At 29.9% G+C, this 22539-nt stretch overlaps 3 protein-coding genes across 4 annotated transcripts in view; 1 reads left to right on the plus strand and 2 right to left on the minus strand.

Moving 5' to 3' along the window:
- cindr (CIN85 and CD2AP related) overlaps positions 1-14059 on the minus strand; it is a 78068-nt gene extending 64009 nt beyond the window's left edge. Inside the window, exon 1 of one of the 2 annotated variants that reach the window (XM_065515908.1) lies at positions 13751-14059. In XM_065515908.1, the coding sequence (XP_065371980.1) occupies positions 13751-13775 (25 nt within the window). In that variant the 5' untranslated portion in view covers positions 13776-14059. The remainder of the gene's footprint in view (positions 1-13750) is intronic. The other variant, XM_065515909.1, reaches the window with a different exon arrangement.
- A 4334-nt stretch (positions 14060-18393) lies between these two features.
- Positions 18394-20342, plus strand: mtTFB2 (mitochondrial transcription factor B2). The gene is made up of 5 exons (XM_065515910.1): positions 18394-18907; positions 18974-19113; positions 19173-19334; positions 19596-19750; positions 19815-20342. The coding sequence occupies exons 1-5, from the start codon at positions 18397-18399 to the stop codon at positions 20227-20229; spliced, it is 1383 nt and encodes a 460-aa protein (XP_065371982.1). The 5' UTR covers positions 18394-18396; the 3' UTR covers positions 20230-20342.
- On the minus strand, positions 20230-22028 carry LOC135963908 (uncharacterized). The gene is made up of 3 exons (XM_065515911.1): positions 21802-22028; positions 20796-20892; positions 20230-20728 (listed from the first exon to the last, which is right to left on the minus strand). The coding sequence occupies exons 1-3, from the start codon at positions 21913-21915 to the stop codon at positions 20349-20351; spliced, it is 591 nt and encodes a 196-aa protein (XP_065371983.1). The 5' UTR covers positions 21916-22028; the 3' UTR covers positions 20230-20348.
- Positions 22029-22539: the final 511 nt, after the last annotated feature.

Genomic DNA, 22539 nt, shown 5'->3' on the forward strand with positions numbered 1-22539 from the left:
TTTATTTGAAGGTAAGGTTTTATTAGACTGTCCCCAATTGGGGACAATGAAACGAGTTTTAGAGGTCAAAATTTATTTTTGCTACTTCAAGAATTTGTTAATAACATAATGGATATATTATTTATGCCACCAGATCCTACCTCTGCAACTGATGCTTTAAACTGACAATTAGCTTAGGACTCGTACATGTTAAAGTAACTATTTATGTAGCCAGTCAATAACTAGTTAGGGTAAGTAACCGGTATGTGAATCCAATGCGTTTACTATTATGAAAAATAAGAAAAAGTAAAAATACAGCTAAAGGTTTTTATGTAATGGGGTGGTTAGTTTATTAACCACCATGGCGGTTGGCATTAAAAAATAATTATGATAAAAAATGTTTTAATGTTAATCATTTTGACAAAAATTTCTGCACAAAACAAACGAAATAGCTGTTCTATTATCAGCCCAATTATGAAAAAAAATTCCCGGGAGTTTTTTCCCTTTTCTTTTTTTTAACATAGAATTTGAATAGGAAAAATGAGAAAAGGGAAAAAACTCCCGGGGAATTTTTTTTTCATAATTGGGCTGTATATCATTTGGTATATTCCCACCTCCTTTATAATCATCCGGCTCTTCCAATTGAAAATTTATTCCCCATTTTGGTTCCACCATAGCAGTCACTAACAGAAGTAATAGCACCATCAGATCGTTTTCCTTGCCATAAATCACTTCTTCGTTGGATTCAAGACTGCAGACACTTTCACCATCCGAAGGTATAACTTCGAATACAGAATATCTTCTATATCATGTTCATGTTCATTGAGTACAAGCGACATCCTTACAAAATAACATAAAATTATGTAGAGAAACACATTATATAAAACATACTTCAGTCACAGTGGTTTGTAATCTAACCACTCTATTACTTACGTTATTTATCAAAGAGTATGATAACTTTGTTAGCACAAGACCAAACACTCTGAGCTCTTTTTATTGAATGCGGGAAAGTCCTTGACAAAGAGCACCCTGATGACAAAGTTTTGCAAAAAAAAAAACACCAACAATGACCAAAAATAGTTTTAAAGGCTCAAGTAAAGGTGGTTAGAAAAGCGATCACTAAACCGCAAAGAGTTAAGGAGTTTCGGTCACATTTGTGTTGTGTACATCTGAACAGCGATCTTCTGATTTAATGCAATAATCTCGATTTCGGCCTTAATGATTACGGAGGTCTCTAAAAACTTTTTTTGGAAAAAAATTCAAGTTATTCAATTTCAAGGAGAAGTTAACTTAACGTAAATTACTCGTATTTATCTCACAGTTTGTTAAACAAATAAATGGTAAAAGCTACTTGTGTACACAAATATTTAAAATATTTTAAACAAATCAGATTTTATACATTTTAACCACTTTTGAATAACAATAATAAAATAACAATTAAAAATTTACAATTTATAACCATTTATATGCAACAGATGCCTTTAAGTTGTACAATGTAGCCTATCAACTTGCTGCTTGCCACAACACACTTAATGCAAAATGGCACTTCAGCTAAAAAAGGCGATAATTCAACTGTTTTACTCATTTCTGTTGCAAGTATTTTGTGTAATTGTATTCGTATGAAAAGTATATAAAAGTGTAAGTGCAACTGTATGTGTATTTGTATTTGTATTCGAAAGTGTTTGAGTGTAGTTGTATAATTTGATTAAATCACTTTGTTGAGGCTTAAGATGATGACAGTGTTGTACACTTCTATTTCCATTTTTGTATGTTTTTTTTTTGCAGTGGCATTGCATTAGTTGTTTGTTGTTTTGTTCATAATTATAATTGGCCCAGTGCCAAATGATTTACAAGACATGTTTTGGTTGTAGTTGTTGCTGATGACGCTTCTGATGATGGTTGAAGTCATATTTCAAAGCATAGTATCAAAGTACAAGCAGAAATCTTGTGGCAGGCATGCAAGAAAATCATGTTCATCATTAATTATACAATGATCATGCTGATGATTTTCAAAAATGTCTTAGAAAAATATCCATTGAACTTGAATGCATTTTTTTGGAATTTTAAATGAATCTTTTGTTTAAAGTCGTTTTATTAAACTCACGAAGTGTGTTTGAGGGTATAGTTGCTGAATGAATGTTATAATTAAATAATGTTAGCAATTTTCAAAATAAAAAAAAAAAACAATAATGGAACGATTTAAATTTATTATTGAAGAGTCAAAGTTTAAGTTTTTTGCAACATTTTATATCACAAAGTTATGACTAAGGACGGAGATTGAAAAATTCTTAACATACATAAAAGTTAATACAAAAGGAAATCGCACTAAACTTACAGTTTTGATTTTTTTAATTGATTGAAATTATTATTAAGCCTATAGTACACGGAATGTAAAAAGCCACATTCGCATGCGGCTCTGACGTAATTTTGACGTCATCATGAAGCCACATTTGCTACATGCCGTGTACTTTGACTTTTTGGAACATTCACATGCAGTATACATTTGCATGTGTACCACATGTAGCTTACAATTCCCATGCATACATGTGCCTTTTTCACATGCCGTATACTACCCAGTTACATGTGAATTTTCTCATTCTAAATATTTTTACATGCGCATGTAGGTGTCACAAAATATGTAAAAGACAGAAATTTTGATACAACATTTGCGCACCGCATGTAGCTATCGACGTTTGCACAAGAATAGAAACTGATGAAACTAGACGGATGGGGAAGTATCGTAGATAAGCAAGGAGTAGATGGTGTGGATGTTAATGTGGCAAAAGTGAAATGGCAACTTAAATAGTCAATTTGGCAAAATTAAGGAAAAAATGGGGACGAGGATGAAATGTGTCTTGTTTTTTCAAACAGTTTTTCGTCCAAACACAACGCATCAACATCGTGCTTTCGTCTTTGGGATGTTCGCCACCGTCTTCATCGTCTAAAATAAGCATGACCAAAATAGCAGTCACTTTCTTTTCGACATTTAATCAATACTTAATAATTATTTTTTCAATCAAATGTCACGGACAGAAAATTGTGGTGACTGGTAGCATGCCGTGTACTAGAAAGCCATATACAAATGTGGCATGTATATTTTTTTGTATAAAATTTGACTTCAATTTCTGTTCTCTGTCTTTGGCCTCTAAATTTTTAGCAGAGTTCCTGTCAGGAACTTTTTGAGCCTTGTACTGCGCTAACCGGACTGCTTTCCAACCAAAAAATATTGATGACAAAGAATTTTAGGCATTACTCCATAAAGATTGTTGTAAAACTCAATAAGAGCTTGCAAAATCATTGGGAGCTACTCAAACAGCAATTGCAAAACGTTAGCGAGCAGCAGGATTCATCCAAAAGCAGGGGAATTGAGTACCATACGAATGGAAGCCGAGAGACCTTGAAAGATGATTTTGCATGTCCGAAATAATGCTTGAACCCTATGAAAGAAAAACATTCCGCACCGAATCATTACTTGTGATGAAAATGGATCCATTACGATAACCCGAAGCGTAAGAGATCGTATGTGAAGCCCGTCCAACCAACCGAATCGATACCAAAACCAGATCTCCATGGCGCTAAGTTAATAATGCTCTGTATTTGGTGGTAACAAAAGGGTCTTATCTATTATGAGTTGCTGAAATTTGACCAGACCATCGCAGGGAAACTTTACTGACAGCTACGTAACCGTAATATTCCATCATGACATCGCTCGACCACATGTTGCAATACCTGTTAAAAAGTATTTAGAATGAAGTGATTGGAAAGTTTTGCCTCACCAGCCTTCTCGTCCAGACCTTGTCCCGTCCAACTACTATTTGTTTCGATCGATGCAGAACGCTCTCTCTCTCTCTTGGATACGCTCCACTTCGGAACGGAGTATCCGAAATTGGCTTGATTCGTTCTTGGCCTCAAAAGATGAGCCAATACTTTGAATAAATTTATACTGTACAAATGTTTCAAAATAAAAGCTACAAATTATAAAAAATCCAAATGTATTAAATGCGAAATGCAACTGGCTGATTTATCATCGCACAGACCAAATGGCGACAACTAGAGATATGAAATTTGGCCTGTAGGTTCGTCTCCTCCCAAATAGACCCAACCACAATGGATTTTTGAAATGTTTAGGGTGTTAAAAGCTGCCACTATGATGACATCAAAAGAAAAACAAAAATTCCCAAATTGGGCGTAAAAAAGGAAAAAAAATTTAATCAAAATTAATAAACCAAGTTTGATAGTAATTGAAACAGGGGTTTTCAGGGCAAGATATGGGCCCAATTCATTTTATAAAAGATACCATGACAGGTATAGGATACAGAACCATATTAAACGATGTTATGTATCTATACGCTGAGGAAAATATGCCCCTAGTTTGGAGATTCCAACACGACAACGACCCGAAACACACATCTAGGGTTGTAACCGAGTGGTTACAATCCAACGAGGTACGTGTTTTGAAGTGGCCTGCCCAATCGCCAGATCTCAATCCCATAGAAAATCTAAAATTGTGTCCTTTGTTTTTTGTTAAATTAAGTTAATAAAAGTATACAAATAAAATACTACAAAAATTTTAAAATTTTTTAAAAAATTATTTCAGATTTTAGGCCACTAATGAAATATTTGGAAAAGTTACCACCGTATATAAGCAGAAAATATAAATACAGTAGACATGATGGATTCACTATTTAGAAGATACATACAGGAAAAAACTTTGAATTCACCACAGAAAATAATATTGAATATTGTTTATAAACACCCTATATTCCTATCAATTTACACTGCGGTTAAGAGTTTATTTTCCACGTTCAATGACTTATTTGTTTTAAAGCGCAAAACTAAAGCATCATAAAAATTAATTAAGTATTACAAAAATATAGTTATTGAATTAAAATCGGCACTTATCGCAGGCAGACAAAATCGTAATGCATCATTAACAAAGGAAGGAATGTTTATTTTACAAAAATAAAAATAATAAAATAAAAGTAAAGTAAACAATTATATTTAGTTAAGAACAAAAAAAAATAATATAATAAATAAAAAAGAAAATAAAATAAAATAAAAATAATGTAAATCAGGAACAACAAATAGTGATGGGTGTGGTTTTTGCATAAAGAAAATTGTTTATCAATCAAGATTATTAGTAATTATAAAAAAAAATGTATATACATATGTACAGTAAGCCTCAAAAGTGAGTATACACCAAAAAATATTTGATTTTTTTTTTAAGATAATGAAAATCCTAAAATTTATTCATCGATTAAAATTTTAATGTTTCGGTTTGTTGGAGATTGGGTTGAATAATAGATTCGGTTGTGAAAAAAAGATTTAAGTCGGACTATAATGATTTACATGATCCTAAAAAATCAATAAATTCGCGGGTGTTTACTCACTTTTGAGGCTGTGTGTATATAAATACCATATTTGTAGAGCAAATAATTGCACATAATAATGTTGACATTAATATTTTTAAATAGACATTTTTCTTTTCAAATAAATGTTAATAACATTAATAAAATATTATCTTATCTTTTTGGACTTGAAAATATCAATTTTGTTGTTTTTGGTTATAAAACTATCAACAAATGTTAATAGTTTTTAGTTTAACTGATAAACATATCAAATTAAAAACAAGTAAGAAAATTAAAAACAAGTAAGATCGGGCTTTACCGACCATATAATACCCTACACCAAGTAAATATGCAAAAACATTTTTCTTTAAAAATATCAATAATTTATATTCGTGACAGATTTTCGGCCTTATATGGGAGCTATGATCAGTTATGGACCGATCACCATGAAATAAGGTCGTGTGATTTATGTCTATATGAAAGTTATTTATGTTGAATTTTGTGTGTATACCAACATTTTTAAGAGATTTATGCACGTTAAAGTGATTTTCGGAAGCGGGTGTATATAGGAGCTATGACTAATTATGGACCGATCGTAACAAAATTTGGTGACATGAATTTCGTATATATAAAACTTATTTGGAGCGAAATTTGTGTACCTATATAAATTAAACAATTATGACCGATAAAGTCCAAATTCAGGATTACATTTGTATGGGGGCTAGGTGAAATGATGGACCGATTTCAGCCATATGTAATAGATTTTCACCAAAACAAAATATAGCATAGAAAATCGTCCTTGAACAAACGATTTTGTTTAGAACGAGCCATTGCACGATTAAAAACATATATAAAATTCAGAATGAGAATTTTGTTCCAACAAAGCGTCATATGTTGGAAGTTATGCTTTACTTCTTTAATTTGAAAAAAAGCTTACCAAAGCTTATGTTGAATGAGTCCATCGGTTTCAACGTGCGAGAGATGGTTTGTGCGGTTCAGACAGGGAAGAAAAAAAACGCCCTGGCCAGCCAAAAAAAAAAAAAAGAATTGCAGGCATAACTCCATGAAGATTGTTGTAAAACTCAATAAGAGATTGAAAATCAAAGCGTTTGGTAGCGCTGGTTTCATCCAAAAGCAGAGAAGTTGGATACGATACGAATGGAAGTCGAGAGACCTTGAAAGACGATTTTGCATGTCCAAAATTATGCTGGAACGCTATAAAAGAAAATCATTTTTGCACCGAATCATTAATTGCGATGTAAAACTGGATGCATTAGAATAACCCGAAGGGTAAGATATCGTATGTAAAGCCCGACCAATCAGCCGAATCGACACCAAAGCCAAATATCCATGGAGCTAAGGTAATACTCTGTATTTGGTGGGAACAAAAGTTTGCTATCAATTATGAGCTGCTGAAATCTGACTAGAACCTATACCGAACGCAACTGATTCGTTTGAGCGTGCATTGGCCGAAAAACGCCCATAAACCATAATGACAACGCTCGGCCACATGTTGCAATACCCGTTGAAAAGTATTTAGAATGAATGATTGGGAAGTTTCAGATCCGTCCCACTACTACTTGTTTCGATCGATGCAAAACGCTATTTCTGGGATACGCTTCATTTTGAATTTAAAATTTGAACTTTGAACCTCGATAAAACACTAACTAAAGCGAATTTGAAATGTAATTTAACGGTAAGATCCGATTCCTTGTGGGTTTTTTCGCAACATAATTTTAAAATTTCATTTCCAAAAAGGAATTTCAAGACATTTTAAAAAACCACTGGATGCCTTATAAAACTGTATAACTATGTATTATAAAATTAATTAAAACCTAACAACAATTTAACTATAATTGTTTAATTGAAAACACTGTTATATCCCTTAACTAGTTCGTTTAAGAAGATTAGCATGAAGTACTAATTAAAAAAATGTTAATGAACGATAAACATTGGTTAAAATACTTTTTTTGTTCTTTTAACTTTTAAACATGAATTTCTTGATAAATTGAGTTCGTCAGTTTTCTACAAGTAAATGACCCAAATACCCGTAGAAAATAACAAACAAATGTAATAATAAAAAAAACAATAACAATAACAACAACAACTAATTAAACTAAAAGATATAATAACAAAATTTACATGTATCTTTGAGAACGTGCTTGTATTCACACATCAAAACTGTATTCCAGTCAAGCTCCGGGTAATACTAAGTTGTAATAATCTTGTACGAGTATTTTTAAAATAGTATTTTATTCTATTTAATTTTTTTAATTTATTTGTATTTATTCGTTTACAAAATAAAATACTCCATGAAAAACATTTTAAGAAGCAGATAAGAGGACAAAATAATCATCTTAAATATTAAAAGTTTATTAAGAAATGCTTTTTCCTTCAATGACTTCTTCGTTTTTCTTTTTTTGTTGTTTTTTTTTAACTGTTGTGGTTTTGACTGACTACTCACAAAGTGAAAATATTGTGGCAAGAATGAAGAAAACAAGAGAGAGAAAAAATTATTTTTTTGTTTCTGAAATTGCAAATAAACGTGAAATCAAAAAGCCGGTAATGTCTTAATCTTGATGGCCATGACGTGAATGAACTCTTTTTGTGTTATTTTGTTGATGTTGTTGCTGGTTCTTTGCAATCATACTGTACAAAACAAAGTTGTTAACTATTTGATTCATACAAGCAGGGTGTAATTCAAAAGAGATGTTATTTGTTAAGGATAAAAAGATTTTGTTATCGATAACTTGTTGAAAACATTGTTTGAGAAAACTTATTGTCCATAGAAATTTAGTCATCGATAACTTTCTATTTTATATAAATATTTGTTATCGATAACTTGTTTCCATAAAAAAACATTGTTATCGATAACTTGTTATCCATAGAAAGTTTTGTGTAGAAAACTTGTCTTAGTGTAGATCAATTCTGGTCCTACATCGTCAATGGACCAAGTGTAATGTGATATTTATCCCTAAGGGAGGTAAAGCATCCCACACTTAGGCAAAGGTTTATAAACCTATAAGTCTTGCTTCCTTTCTACTTAAGACTTTTTAAAGGGTAGATGACACTCACGTTAGATCGACAGTTGACTCATTCCTTCCGTCCTCCTCTCAACATGCCTGTACGAAGGGTAAATCTATTCATGATCTCTGGAATTTGGAGAATACACTATATTGGCATTCCTTGACATTGAGTAGACTTTTAATAATGTCGATTCTGCTTGCATATGTCAAGTTTCGATGGAACTCAATATGGACCGATCGACTATTGGTTTTGTAAAGAGTTTGATTTCGAATAGGGTCATAAGATCTACATCTGGGAGACCCACAAGGCGGAGTACTATCATCACTAATGTGGAACTTTTATGTAAAAAACTAAATAAATTAAATTGTATTTTACATTTTTATTTTATCCGTTTTTTCGGCTTTTTCCCCCTTTCCTCCCCCTGGATCCGCGACTGATCTAGATATATCGTGAAAAATACAAGATTACAAGATTCCAAAATTTCCTCTTCCACGCCTAAATGGTAAATATTTATATCTTGGTATCAAGCTAACACGTGAACATAATATTGCGAACGTTAAAAGTCATGACAACACTGTATGTTTGGCCCTGGTAACATTAATTGGTTATTTTATTTGATTACTGATGAAACTATAATTAATTTCCTATATATGTGTAAGCCAATATGTACTGTACTTTAGGATGCCGGTTCTTTTGTGATCTTACTGATCTATTCCTTTTATTCAGTTGAACAATTTTCTCGGACCACTGTGAACAATTTCATCTTTTCTTATCTTTCTTTTCAGGTATTACAAAGTAACTTTCAGGAACCAAGTAATCTGCTTACATCTTGTCAAATATAACCTATCAGTAAAGGATAGAGTTTTCTATATCTTCTATTGCAATACTTTTCAATTGCGTATAAAAAACCAACTTAATTATAAAACTAAAACGATTATTTGATCTGTAAAATGTTTTAAATAGATTTAGAAAAATGTTTTTATACCATTAGCAGATGAATTAAAACGTCTAATAACAAATTTATCTTCTTTTATAAATCCGATCTATCAATAATACAATTCCATTACACTACTCTTTTTGAGAGACACTATAGGCAATTTGTCATGTTAATTCTTGGCACATTTTAGTGGGTTTGTCTTTCAGTATTAATTTCAACAAATAGTTTTTGTTTATTAAACTCTGTTTAGTACTCATATGTATTTATGTTTGTTTATATTTCCCAACCGAATATGGAATATATCGTCAATTGTATTGTGAATTTGAATAATGATTCATGGCAAAAGATATTCATCCATCCATCAGCAAATGCATTGGAAAAAATTTCATCGCAACAGCGACAAATAAATGTTACAGAGTTCTTCATTTCATAAACTGTTTTTTTTTTTTTTTTTGAAACGTATAATTTACGACTGTTGAATGTTATATTGTTTTGTTGTCTTTACATTTTTTCTTATGTGTGGAATTAAAGAATTTATTTTATGAGTCATACACAATTATTTCTCAAACATTTTAAGACTTTAAAGCAAAAACTACAAAACAAACTAAAAATATTATGGGAATTTACACAAAATTAATTTAATTATACAATATAAAACATCTAATAATATTGTAGCAATAAATTTTAACTATAAACTTATTAATTTTAAGGGTTTCTTATATAAATTCTTTAAGAAATTAAAAAGTAATATTTTAAAAGCTTTTATTTAACTAGCAATGTTTGTTTGTATGTAAGTTTAGTTCAAAGCCTGAAGAAAATTCAATATTTTATTCGAAAATTCGAAATAAAATTTGAAAATTCGAAATAAAGTTTGAAAATTCGAACTAATGTTCGAAATATTTTAAAGTTGTTAAAATAATCTCTAAATCATGAGGATTCTTAAAAAATAATTTTGATTTTAATTGATTTCTTGCATTTTCGAATTTGGTACCTAAACATTTTGAAAGAAAACACTAATATTTTAATGAATTTTCAATGTAGTTTCAGAATGAATATGTATAAGCTTTTTCAAATATGTACGAAAATTTTAATTTTAATTCGAAATACATATTTAAATGCTCGAAAATAAATTAATAATAGAGCATTTATAATTAATTAATTTATTTATGTAAATTTGTCTCTCTTTTTAACAAATATTACTAGATTTTTTTAAAATCTTTAATATCAACGTTGCTTTTCTTACGAAATACTTAAGAATATATTTTTAAACTGTAAAATTTCTCAAAAAAAAAATAGAGTCAATAGCACCTTAAATCTTTTAGTTCGCCTTGTCATAAGGTCCTTGTTCTGAAATCTAATCTATTAATTTATAAATAATATGAATTGATAATTGCCATCATATCTGTGTGTTATCAGGGTTTTTTCTTGCTTTATAAATATTTTTTTTAATTTTATCTAAAAAAATTACTTGTACTATATTTTCTTATCTTATCATGCAGTTGTTTCTTGAATTAACTTCTTGCTGCTATATAAATTTTTGCCATTATTTTCATAATCGTCTTTGAGTAGATTTATTTTAGCAATTAGTTTCTTTTTTTCAAAAAATTCTTACTCTAATGGGTATTTATTTATTATATATTGTTAAAAATGTATTATTACTATGTAATTCTTAATATAACAAGTAAGAAAATGAAAAATAAGTAGTGTGTCGTTAAAAAGGGGTATTAGAAATTTAAATGTTCTTGATCAAAATATACTTGAGAATTATCGCAGATTTAATACTCTTTACAATTGCTTAGTTTGTTAATTTGCAACGGAGAGAAAAAGTCAAACTATGTATTGTGTAATCATGTGTAATCATCTTCCTTAGTGAGTAAACGAGCTAAGTCCACTTTTTATGAAAATTGAGTTTTTAATAGAAAACGATAGAATAAGTAACAATACGCTGTTAACACTGTGGCAAAAGTGCTAACTCCATTTCGTGGTATGCAAACGTACTAAGTAATTTAAAAACTACAAAATAAGTAAGAGAAAATGTGCTAAGTCCCAAAAATGGACCTTTAGGTCGGCAACGCACTTCTTCTAAACAGTGATTATTTATTAGTAATAATAATACTGCATTAAATCAAAAGATTTTCCAATGTTTTTTTTATCTCCTGTAAAATTTGTGAAAAATTAATTTGCAGACTAGATAATTCATTCGTTAATTCCACCGTACATCACCCAACAATTTATCTTTGGTCTTCAGATTTTCTTTGAAATTTGTCAAAGTTGCATTCGAAAATTGCACATACAAAATGTCTCCATAGGGTATATCGTTACCTTAATATAGAAAGACTTTAACTCGTTTTTTTAAGTCGAGCGGACCATTTATCGAAATAAACGAAAATCTGGGCTTACAAAAAAAACACACGTGTTAGGGCCTTTCTATTTCGATATGTGAGACAAATTTGGGCTATTTTACTATTGCTGATGGGCGACCTCCAAGTACGACATTCATACGGTATCCTGCTACCGCGGAATTGATGGCGTCTCTATGAATGAAGCTGTCATATACGATCTGCGATCAAATGGATCTTGCACATATCTCTGTATGCTCTCCTCGTATTTTCTAAGGTCCTGTCTGACATGCCTCGGCGGAGACTCCAACTGTGTGATGTTGAAGTTTGTATGACTCCTCCGGTGACATCTCAGAAGGAACTGCTGCGTCAGCATGACGTTATGTACCCTGGCCGGTAGAACCTTAATTTCCTCGTGAAGGTGGTATTCGGAGGTAATTTGGAGGTAGCCTCTGACGGTCCTTAAGGCTGCATTTTGACAGCTTTGAATATTTCTCCACTGAGTAGTTAACCACTGAACGGCCAATCATCTTGTAGGTTGCTAGCAAGGTTTCTTTGTCCATACCCTATGTACTGCCGGCTAGAGCCTTGAGGACCTTGTTCCTATTTCGCAGTTTATGCGTGATTGCAGTGGCTTGTGCTGAGGAGGTAAAAAGGCTATCCAAAGTGTTGTTGGAATCATTGGTGCAAGTTAGAGTTTCAAAAAAACCGAAGAATTTCAAAACCGCAGTTTCGGTTTTAAAAAATTTAAAACCGATCGGAAAAGCTAACAAATTTAAAATTCAAACTTGACGGGTGTTCAAGATGATAAGGAAAATTGATACATCTTATATACACATTAAAGTTGGCTAATATGCTTCTCAGTAATGAAATAATCAAGAATAGGGGCTCAATGGTAGTATGATACCAAAAAAGGAGAACTAAACCAAACTAAGGAGTACTTTATCGTTCTTCAAAATGGTACTTTTTGAATTTTCTATACTACTGAACCTATTATAATCAGGAAATTATTTTGATTTCAAATTTGACGGGTTTCAATAGTGGAAAATTGTTACTTTATCTTCTAATTGTACTTTTTATTATATTAAATTATTTTACTTATGTACATAATAGTTGGCAATAGTACTATTTTTTTATGTAATAGTACTTTTGGGATATATTATAATAATAAACCTTATTGAGTTAGAAATCTGCAAAAGATGTCTTTAGTGGTACAGTTATTTTGCATTTTCAATAATAATCGGACCAGAAATATGAAATTAGGCATTCATGATGCTGAGTGGGAATACAAAATGTTTGTCTTTATTGTACTTTTTAATTCTAATAATACGTTTCGAATGAGTTAGAATCCACATTACAATGAAGCAATAAACTTGAAACTAGAAACACGTTATCCTGAATTATTATTAATTCACAAAGGGAGACTTAATAGTACTATTTCATTCTTCTAATTGGGGGTGGCGAAGCCCACCGAGTCAGCCACTACTCCATACTTTTATTGAATATTTGAAAATATTTTTTTTTTTTATATTAAATAAGCAGTCATTTGAATTTTAATTGTCAGGAAATACTTGGATGAATCTTTGGATGAAAAAGTTTGTTTTTCATTTCTAAATTTTTAATTTTTCTACTGAAAATAGATTAAAAGTAAATACCGAAGAATAATTGTCGGTTTCGGTTTTAGACCTTGAAAAAACGCGGTTTCGGTTTCGATTAAAACCGAACACGAAACTCTAGTGCAAGTAGACTAAATTTTGGTCAATAAAAAATATTTATAATTCAAAGATACTCGCTCTCAAGATGCAACTGGCATATGTATATGACACATCATATGATGAAAAATTCGTATCACTTCCTTATTTACCATAGTAATCATAGCCTTCCTTAACAATTCGCCGTTATAAAATAAAATACTTAATGTCTTATTGGTATTAAAAAGATTTATGCTAAATTCAATCCAAACGATAATAGACAGATCTTAAAGCCCAACTCAAAACAAAAATATAATATAAAAGGATAAATAAAGGTTTAATATAGGTTCATACATAATTTTAAATTGTTATTGAAAAATAATAAATCAAATTGCATTAGGAAAATAAAGAAAATTATTCAAAACTTACCACCATTTTTCATGGCATCAACCATATTGACGAAATTGAAAGAAAATTGAAATGTTGTTTGTGTGGCTGAGTGTTGATATTTATATTTTTGCGGATGCTGCGACGTCTACTGCTACGTTAATCGTTAAATTATTATTCTTGTTGCTGTTTTATTTTCTTTATATTTGTGTTATCGTTGTTGCTGTTTTATTTATTTTATGTTCTTTATTTATTCTTTTGAATTCGTAACAAGAACAAGAAATTGCATTAAAGCAACAACAAACAATTACTTTAAAATGATTTCCCTTCTTTATTTTGGTTTCTGTTATTATTAAAAGTTGTTTTTGGTTTGCTTTCTTTAAAAAACTTTACTGGAAGAGAAATAAAAATAAATGAAAAAAGCGTGTAATATAAAAGAAACAGCAACAACTTTTCGAATTTATATCTTGAGTTGCTATTTTCGAACGTTATATATTTTTATTTATTTATAAATGTTATTTTATTTGTTGTATTTGTATTTTATTATTTGGAAGAAGTATGAATCATTTCTGTTAGTGATTCAAGACAAGTTTTGTTTTTGTATTTTATTTTATTTATTTTCGTTTTTATAGGTACATTTTTATTTTATTTTTTAAGTAAACAGCAAAAAAGAAAAAACAAAGTTATACACTAGATAACTCGTACTGGTTTTAAGAGATAAAAAAGTAAATAATGATGTTTTTAGTGATAAAGAGGATATAGATAATTATGATGATGATAAAAACCGCAAAATATGTAGGTAGATTGGTGATTTTTTCCCATTTTTATTTTGACCTTATTCGCCGAAATAAAAACAAAAAGAAAATCAAATATTTACTTCAGTTCACACATGAATTTAACTAAAAATTGTTTGATTTTTCTCTTTTTTTAAATTGAAAACATTTTTATGATACTTTTGGATATAAATATTCTGGTTTATTTTTTTACTGCACTTTGTTGTGTTGTTAATTAAAACAAAGAAAAAAACTCAAACAAGAATATAATTAATTCATGTCACGAATTCAAACAAAAACTCAAGAAAAAACTAAGATGTGTCAGTCAAAACAGACCGATTCATGAACTCCGATGTCAAGCACTTTATATGTATAAATGATTTACGAACAATACATTTTTTTTCGTAAATCATAAACCCGTTAAAAAATTTAAAGTTGGACAAAAACTCACTGAGTTACAGGTCGATAAGTTGACGAACATCACTGAAAACGGTTTTTTTAGAATAAATTCTGAAATTTTTTTGATACAAGTTGTAATGTACTCAACAAATTAATAAACCCACGCTAGGTCGTTTTCCAAGTGTTTTTCACTGTAGCACCGTGTTATTAAATAAGTGGATGTAACTTTTAAGCGAGTAAATGGAACGAAAAATTATTTAAAGATATATTCTTTCCACAGGGTTCACGTACAAACCTGAAAGAGCGTATGTGTAATTACTCTAAAGCATTCTTCTCTCTAACCGAATCCAAAGTCAATACCTGATGTATACTATAGATCCATATTCGATAATGTCCACTATTGTCCGACATAAGCAATAGAACTCAGCCAATAAGATTGAGATGAAATAGCTTTGAGCAGAACCAAAAAACTCCCTTTGCAATGTTATTTTCAAGACTAAAACCCTTTACTGTTTTTCTTAGTATAGAAAGGTCAATAAAATAGTAATAATTTCTTTTAAATCGATTAGAGAAAATGTAATTAACTGTTATCAACTAAATTGTTAAATATGATTATCTTTATGTTTAAATATAATAGTTGATTGTTAATCAATTAATTGTTCAATAAGATAATCTTGCAGTTATATTGTTGAGTGTTAACAACTTTAAGTAACAATTTTTTTTTTATATATTTACAAAATTGATTGTTGGTGTCGTTTTAATTATAAAGTTAATTGTATTGACGAATTTGGTAATTAACATGACAATTGTAATGCTTTTAATTAATTATTAGTTGTGGACTTTTTTCTGGTGGCGGTTTCATGTTCACATTCTCCTGTTTAATATCTGGTTTGAGCCCTGATTTGATCGACCCCCTGTTGGGCTTGTTTCAGTGGGATTATCATTGTTTAGGCGATTTGTTGTTAAACAAAGTGAAATAGTTTCTAAAATGTCATCATAACTCATTTCTCTAAATCAATCTGTTTAAAAATCCTATAATTAGAGATCAATGTTGATGAAAATACAAAGTTTATGTTATTATAGCCATTTTTGGCGGATAACATTGCAAAATTGGATGGAGTTGGCTAAAAAAATAGTGAAGGCAAATTTTTAATAAATTGCAGTTACATTTGTTTTGCTCCCCTGTTCGCACAGAGTCGTATTTGTTTGGAAATGTTCCACTATTGGAACGGTAGCGCAAAAATACCTGTTTGTCAAGCAACCTTTCAAGCAGCCATGTAAATTGCCATAATCGCTTGAAGGTGTCTGATTACCTATGAAAAGTCATTTTATCAAGCAGGAAAGGATTACATGTGTTTGTGTGAAGTAACTGCATGAAGTTGTTTTCTGCCGTAGAATTTGTTTTTTGTGGAAATCAAACACAGAGCAGAATTACATATTTTTTGGAATGTTTCAAATCACAAACTATGTAGTTGTAACAAGTACATCGAACGAAGATTTTAATACATTTATGTTTTCTCTAAATAAACCAAAAAGTAATTTTTCTTTATTTCAATAAATTCAGTTTTTAACACATTTTTTTATTAAAAAAAACTTAAATAGTTTAATTTCTTTATTTTTCACCAAACAATTAACATACTTTTGTTATAATCTGTTAGATCTTTTTTTATCTTTTCAATAAGATTTTCTTGCAGCAACAACAAAACTAACACTGTATTGAAAATACTGCGCTTTCTTTCATTTACTTCTTAAATACACTATATATTTTTATTATTTTTCATCAATTTTCACCATTTAACGTGTATTTTTCTTTGTTATTGATTTTCACATTTCACACCTTTTTTCCACTTTTCTTGCAATTCAACGTTGTTGTTGGTTAAATTAAAAAAGAACACGCCTTCCTTCCTTGTTTTTTTTATCTTAAAGGAAATGTTCATTAACTTTTAATAGAATTTTATTACTTCAAACACTTGTTTGTTTCTATTTTTGTTTTATTATAAATGCACAAAAATTATTCTCCTTTTTATCTGTTTTATTACTTTATGAAACACTTTACTTTGTTTTATATTTATTTGTTAAGAAACACAATTCGTTTTAGCTTTCATCCGCTACTCTAAAAAAAACTACAACCAATCTAATTGTCATCAACACTGGAACTGAAATTGGAAATTTCTTATTTCAGTTGCAAACAATTGGAAACAGGGATGGCAAATGAAATACAAATATTGTACCAACCAGCTATACTATGTATTATTGTGTGAACGAATGCTACCGGTCAATTCCTATAATTCATGGGATTGTAAAAATCCGTTCTGCAAAATATTATTATAATAGGCTATGATGTGTTTACATGGGAAAATTGTTTTTATAAAAAAATTATAATGATTTATTGGTTATAAACTTTACATAATTATATTTTTTTAAGTTAAAAAATAATTTTGAAATTGTACCAAATGAGTCATTGTACTTTTCATAATCGATTTGTACAAAAAAAGGTACAATTGTACTAAATTTGGCATCCCTGATTGGAAATGTAGTAAAAATGTCATAATTTGATTTCATCAGCGTTGTAAATTTTGGGCACAAATATAATGCGTTAAAGAAAACAACTTAAAACTTCAGCGAATAAAATCCGTTCCTATTTATATTAAGCTATAATGTATAAACATTTTTAATTATTGTTTTTCAATTATTATTAAAAGTATTCGAATGACGATTATTCTGTGATAAAATAAACATCACTGTTTTATGATTTGTTTTATTAATTTATTTTTATTGTCATTTTAAATTTTAACAAAATTTAATTATTCCCTATGAGAAAGTACCTTCTTTCACGATGTTTATACATTTAATTACTACATGCCGTTACACGTTAATAGTAAATAAAAAAAAAAATAAAACTAACTTGTGGACATCATGTAGTTCACTGCCGGAGGAATATCGAACAAAATCATATATTATTGTAGTGGAACTTATTATAGTATCGTCTATTATTGCAAGTTCATAACCATTAATTTAAAAAATTAACTTTTTATGATAAAATGTAAAAAGAATACTTTAAAATATGTAGGTTCGAACAAATTTTAAAATTCGTTTATTAAAGCAACATTTAAAATAGGTATTTTTATTTTATTTTTTAAAGACATAGAAAATTGCCTAGCCTATTTGGTTTTAACGTCTGTCAAATCTGTTTTTATATTTAAATATCTACATAATCTATGCTTATTAACAAAATATTTATTTTTTACATTATACACTTTTAAAACACATTTTTAAATTTTCATTTCTGTTTTTTAACATTTGGTAAGACTAATTATTGTTTTTGTAGAACTGAATCCACCTTGTATGAATTCTCCTATATTCACCTTTAATATCAATAAGCATACACTGAACATACCTCATGGTAAAATACAAACAGCTGACTGCAAAACGTAAACAAACAGCCGGCATTGTTTTTTACAATTTCTATTTTTTGTCTTTGAAAATCAGATTTTTATTAATAAAGAATTTATTAAAATGTTTCAAACTAAACGTATCCTCAACAACTACACTATTGTTATAAACATATTACGAAAATATGCCGTCAAACCACAGCTTAAAACCTTCTCCCAAAAAAAGCAGCATTATGGTAACTTGTTTCCCGATAAGTTGTTGAATAAAAAGCAAAAGACACCATCCTACATGTACATCACAAATGAGAAGACTGCTCATGAGATCGATCAACACTTGCAACCCTTCTTCAGGCAAAGTCCCTGTGACACAATATTGGAATTAAATCCTGGCATTGGAGCATTTACTCGTCGACTGTTGGATAATGAAGAGAAATTCAAGAAAATAATTTTAATGGAATCTATGGATTATTTTATGAATAATCTACAAGAAATGCATACATTATATCCAGATCGTGTTAAGGTTAGGCATGGAGATTTGGTAAACATTTGGAAATTGGTCTATCAAGATAAAATGGACAATGGCTTGAGGGTACAAGAATTATTGCGTGATATCCCAACTAGGCCATTTGAGGAGGGTAAGAAAGAGTTGATGAACATATTTTTATTTGTTTAATGAAATATTGTTGATTTTTTATTTATAGATCCCAATATCTTGTTATTTGGTGTTGTGGGTTCTTATCAATTTTTTAAGCATCTTGTCAATTCTATAATATTTCAAAATAGTTTCATTAATCTGGGCAGAGCTGAGATGTATTTTGTTGTACCACCACCCATATATTTGGTAAATAATGTTATTAATTGTGGTTAACTTTTTGTAATGGATTTTGGATTTAATTTTAGCATTTAACATGTACAAGTGAAATTGGTTACATGATCTATAGATCTACGTCTATTTTATTTCAAATGTTATTCGAATATCGTTTTATAGCTCGTTTGCCAAGAGATGACTTTTTGCCCACACAATCTGAATACAATTTTACGAAAGGAAGTAAATTAGGCAGGGTAAGTAAATACATATGTAATTTTGCGGAATTTTCTATATTTATAATATATATAAAACTGAAATGGTCCATGTATGTAATGTCATCACGTGAGAACGGCTGGAGCGATTTGGCTGATTTTTTTTTATTCAATTCGAAATTTTCAGGAGATGGTTTGTAAAGAAAAAAAATTCAACATTTGCGGTAAAACTCGGAAATTCTTTTTTTTTTGTGAGTCCAGTCAACTGTAATAAAAAAGCTCCCTAAATTCTTTTCCTTACAGGTACGTTCCGTAAATCCCGAATTTTTATACTTGGTGAGAATCGTACCTCGAAGGGATATATTCAACTATGTAGCTCCTGAAAATTTACCAGCTCTATGGTATTTTGTAAAACAAAATTGCGTTAGCAGGCGAAACCGCATCATACCGAATCTTGAGTATGTACATATAACTTACATTTAATTTGTAAAAATAAGTTTCACCCAATTTCTTTGCAACCAGGAAATGGATACCGGGTTGTGGGCCTCGCTTAATTATTAATGCCGAAAAAGCTATACCGTCCGTGCCGCTATACGACGATGAAGATGTGGCAAAATTACCAAAATATTCATCGCGTTGTTCTACCATAAGTAATAATGACTTCTATCCTAACATTAATATCTATACACAATTTGGTGATTTAAACGCGAGTCAGATGCTAACACTATTTTCGCTATTCCGCAAATGGCCCGAATACCAAGACAGTTCATTTTTGGCTTCATTCGAAAATAGTATGCTAAAAATGGAAGCCTCAGCTGAAGAGTCTGTAGAGGGAATAGCCGAAGAGGATGACGAACAGCCCGTTGAACAATCTCACGAAGAGGAAACATTAAAAACATCTGAAACAGAAGCTAAACATACAATAAAAGAAAAATAATGGAATTTTATTATGTTAAATTTATTGTCTTCTATAAGTCTATTATACATTTTTATTGTTAAAGTTAAATATGTAATAGTTTATTTTTGTTATAAAAAAAATTAAGAAAACCAGCTTCTTTACTTTCCTTCGGGACAACGTCCCTGTATGGCTCTCTTACAGCCACGAGCACATAAATCTACATTTGTCAAGTCATACGAGTGCTGGGGTTCTTCACCAAAACGTGATTCCAATGATATGGACAATTTAACACAGTCCACATGCAGTGTTACAGGATTAACGCCAATTACATACGACAGATGGGCATCTTTACAAGCACCAGCCTTACCGAATTCATAGCAAACACCTTGAATTTTAACTTGACCATCGACTTTACAGTCATTGGCTATGCAGACGGGCAAAATGGAGTTATCACCCAATACCAAGAATTCACCATCTTCACAGGGTCCCTTACGGAAGGCGGGATAGCAGGCATCGGTTTCGGGATAGTATAAAGCAGCTGGTGGAAAATTTGAGAAGTATTAACATGAGTTGTATTTTGGTTTTAAATTGAAGATTAAACTAACCTGGTGCACAGTCACAGATCCAGTCATTAACTTGATCGCCAGGATATAATAATTCATGTTGTTTACAGCGCGAAGGAGCATATAGAGGAGTGCGACCCTGGAATTAAAGAAATTAATTTTCTTATGTGACATGTAAGTTTAGAAATACATATGTATAACAAGTGAAATTTAAGCATCTTCTAATTTTTATATCCTTTGGCACATCTTCTATTACTTAGTTTGTATGTTTTAATGGACTTTTTCTTATACCATTCTTTCTTAATTTTTTATCATTTCAATTCTGTTATTTAATTTAAAGTCTCTATTATTTCTGAAGTTACTCTCAAAAGGCAGTGGAGTAATGTTTTTGATATCAGTAGTCTAGATTATAATCGAAATTAACCAATATTTCCTTAAACTAATTTAGGTTTTTCTTTTTTGGTTAAAACTAATAATTAAAATGATTTTGGCGCTATTCTACTTATACACTCAATTTCATTTAACAGAAATAATATTTTTTTAAATTTTGACCAAAAAAGAGGACTTAGAACATTTAATACGACTTGTGGACAACGAAAAGAAACGAAATAATTGCAAATGTTTTCTAAGCAAACAGTATTTTTTACTTATTTTAACGTTTTGTAGTTTCATAAAATGTGGACTTAGCACGTTTGCTCACTAATCTAACGATATGTTGAAATATAGTTTATGAAACGATTTTGCTGATTATTCCTGAGACCATAACTGTAATATTGATATATTTTTCATTTCGTTAGCCGTCAGACGAACAAAATATTGGACATTGAACCAAATAATAAATTTGCCAAAAACAAAAACTATAATGTAAATTTGTTTAATCTGAAACAAATCAAACACTTTCACTCTTTGATTTAAATATAGAATTGTTGTTTTTTTAATTAAATACAAAGGTTTCGTTTATTTATAGAATTTAGTTTCTAAAAAACCCATACAGTGAAATGATACTAGCTGAAAAAAACAAAATTCCCTGAAATAGAAACATACTTACAGCTAAATTGGATTTTTTCTTATCCACAGCTTGATATTCGGGGAATAACAAGTCGCCTAGAGCCAATTGCAAACCCAATAGAATGCATGCCAAGTATTTAATTAAGCCGAACATAATAGTATTTAATTATTTTTAAAATATAAACACACAAAAACAACAATTTGACGCAAATATTAATAATTGATTAAACAAGATTAAAAATAAATAAAACAAATCACCCGTCCACCTAGAGATTCAGTTAATCACTATTGATGTGTTTCGTCAGATAAGTAGCCACTACATACAGAAAAATCTCAACTACCAAACCAACAACATTAAGAAGACTTGAATCCAGGGAGAGAGCTCGCAAACCTCTTCTTAAAGCTCTTTCAATATACAATCAATACTTTTATTTAGTCTTAAAAGAAAGAGATCAAGAAATGCTAAATGTAAAATACATATAGATGAGCTGTTGATGCTGCAAAAAAGAACAAAAATCAGGAAAGAAAAATTGCTTTAAATTTCATATTCCGGTTTTTAAGTAAATAAAATAAAATTTCAATTTGTTTTTTTTTCTGTTGGTTTTAGGGAAAACCTCCAAAAAACAAGTTTCGTGTTTAGTCATTATCAATTATAGAAGAGAGGAAAGAGAGTTTAGTTTGTTCTTAAGAATTGGACATATTCAAATTGAGTAAAGTTTTTAATTGTTATTATTATTTTTTATTAATTTTACAGTTATATATTTAGTTTGATAATTAA

The sequence above is a fragment of the Calliphora vicina genome, chromosome 1 (assembly GCF_958450345.1).
Source record: "Calliphora vicina chromosome 1, idCalVici1.1, whole genome shotgun sequence".
NCBI lineage: Eukaryota > Metazoa > Arthropoda > Insecta > Diptera > Calliphoridae > Calliphora > Calliphora vicina.

Excerpts from the sequence above, each read along its gene's own strand:
- mtTFB2 (XM_065515910.1), top strand. The coding sequence starts at position 18,397 with ATGTTTCAAACTAAACGTATCCTCAACAACTACACTATTGTTATAAAC. Across the intron at positions 18,908-18,973 it reads AACTAGGCCATTTGAGGAGG|ATCCCAATATCTTGTTATTT; the intron begins GTAAGAAAGAGT and ends TTTTATTTATAG. Across the intron at positions 19,751-19,814 it reads CGCATCATACCGAATCTTGA|GAAATGGATACCGGGTTGTG; the intron begins GTATGTACATAT and ends CTTTGCAACCAG.
- LOC135963908 (XM_065515911.1), bottom strand. The coding sequence starts at position 21,915 with ATGTTCGGCTTAATTAAATACTTGGCATGCATTCTATTGGGTTTGCAA. Across the intron at positions 20,893-21,801 it reads AGAAAAAATCCAATTTAGCT|GGTCGCACTCCTCTATATGC; the intron begins GTAAGTATGTTT and ends CTTTAATTCCAG. Across the intron at positions 20,729-20,795 it reads GATCTGTGACTGTGCACCAG|CTGCTTTATACTATCCCGAA; the intron begins GTTAGTTTAATC and ends ATTTTCCACCAG.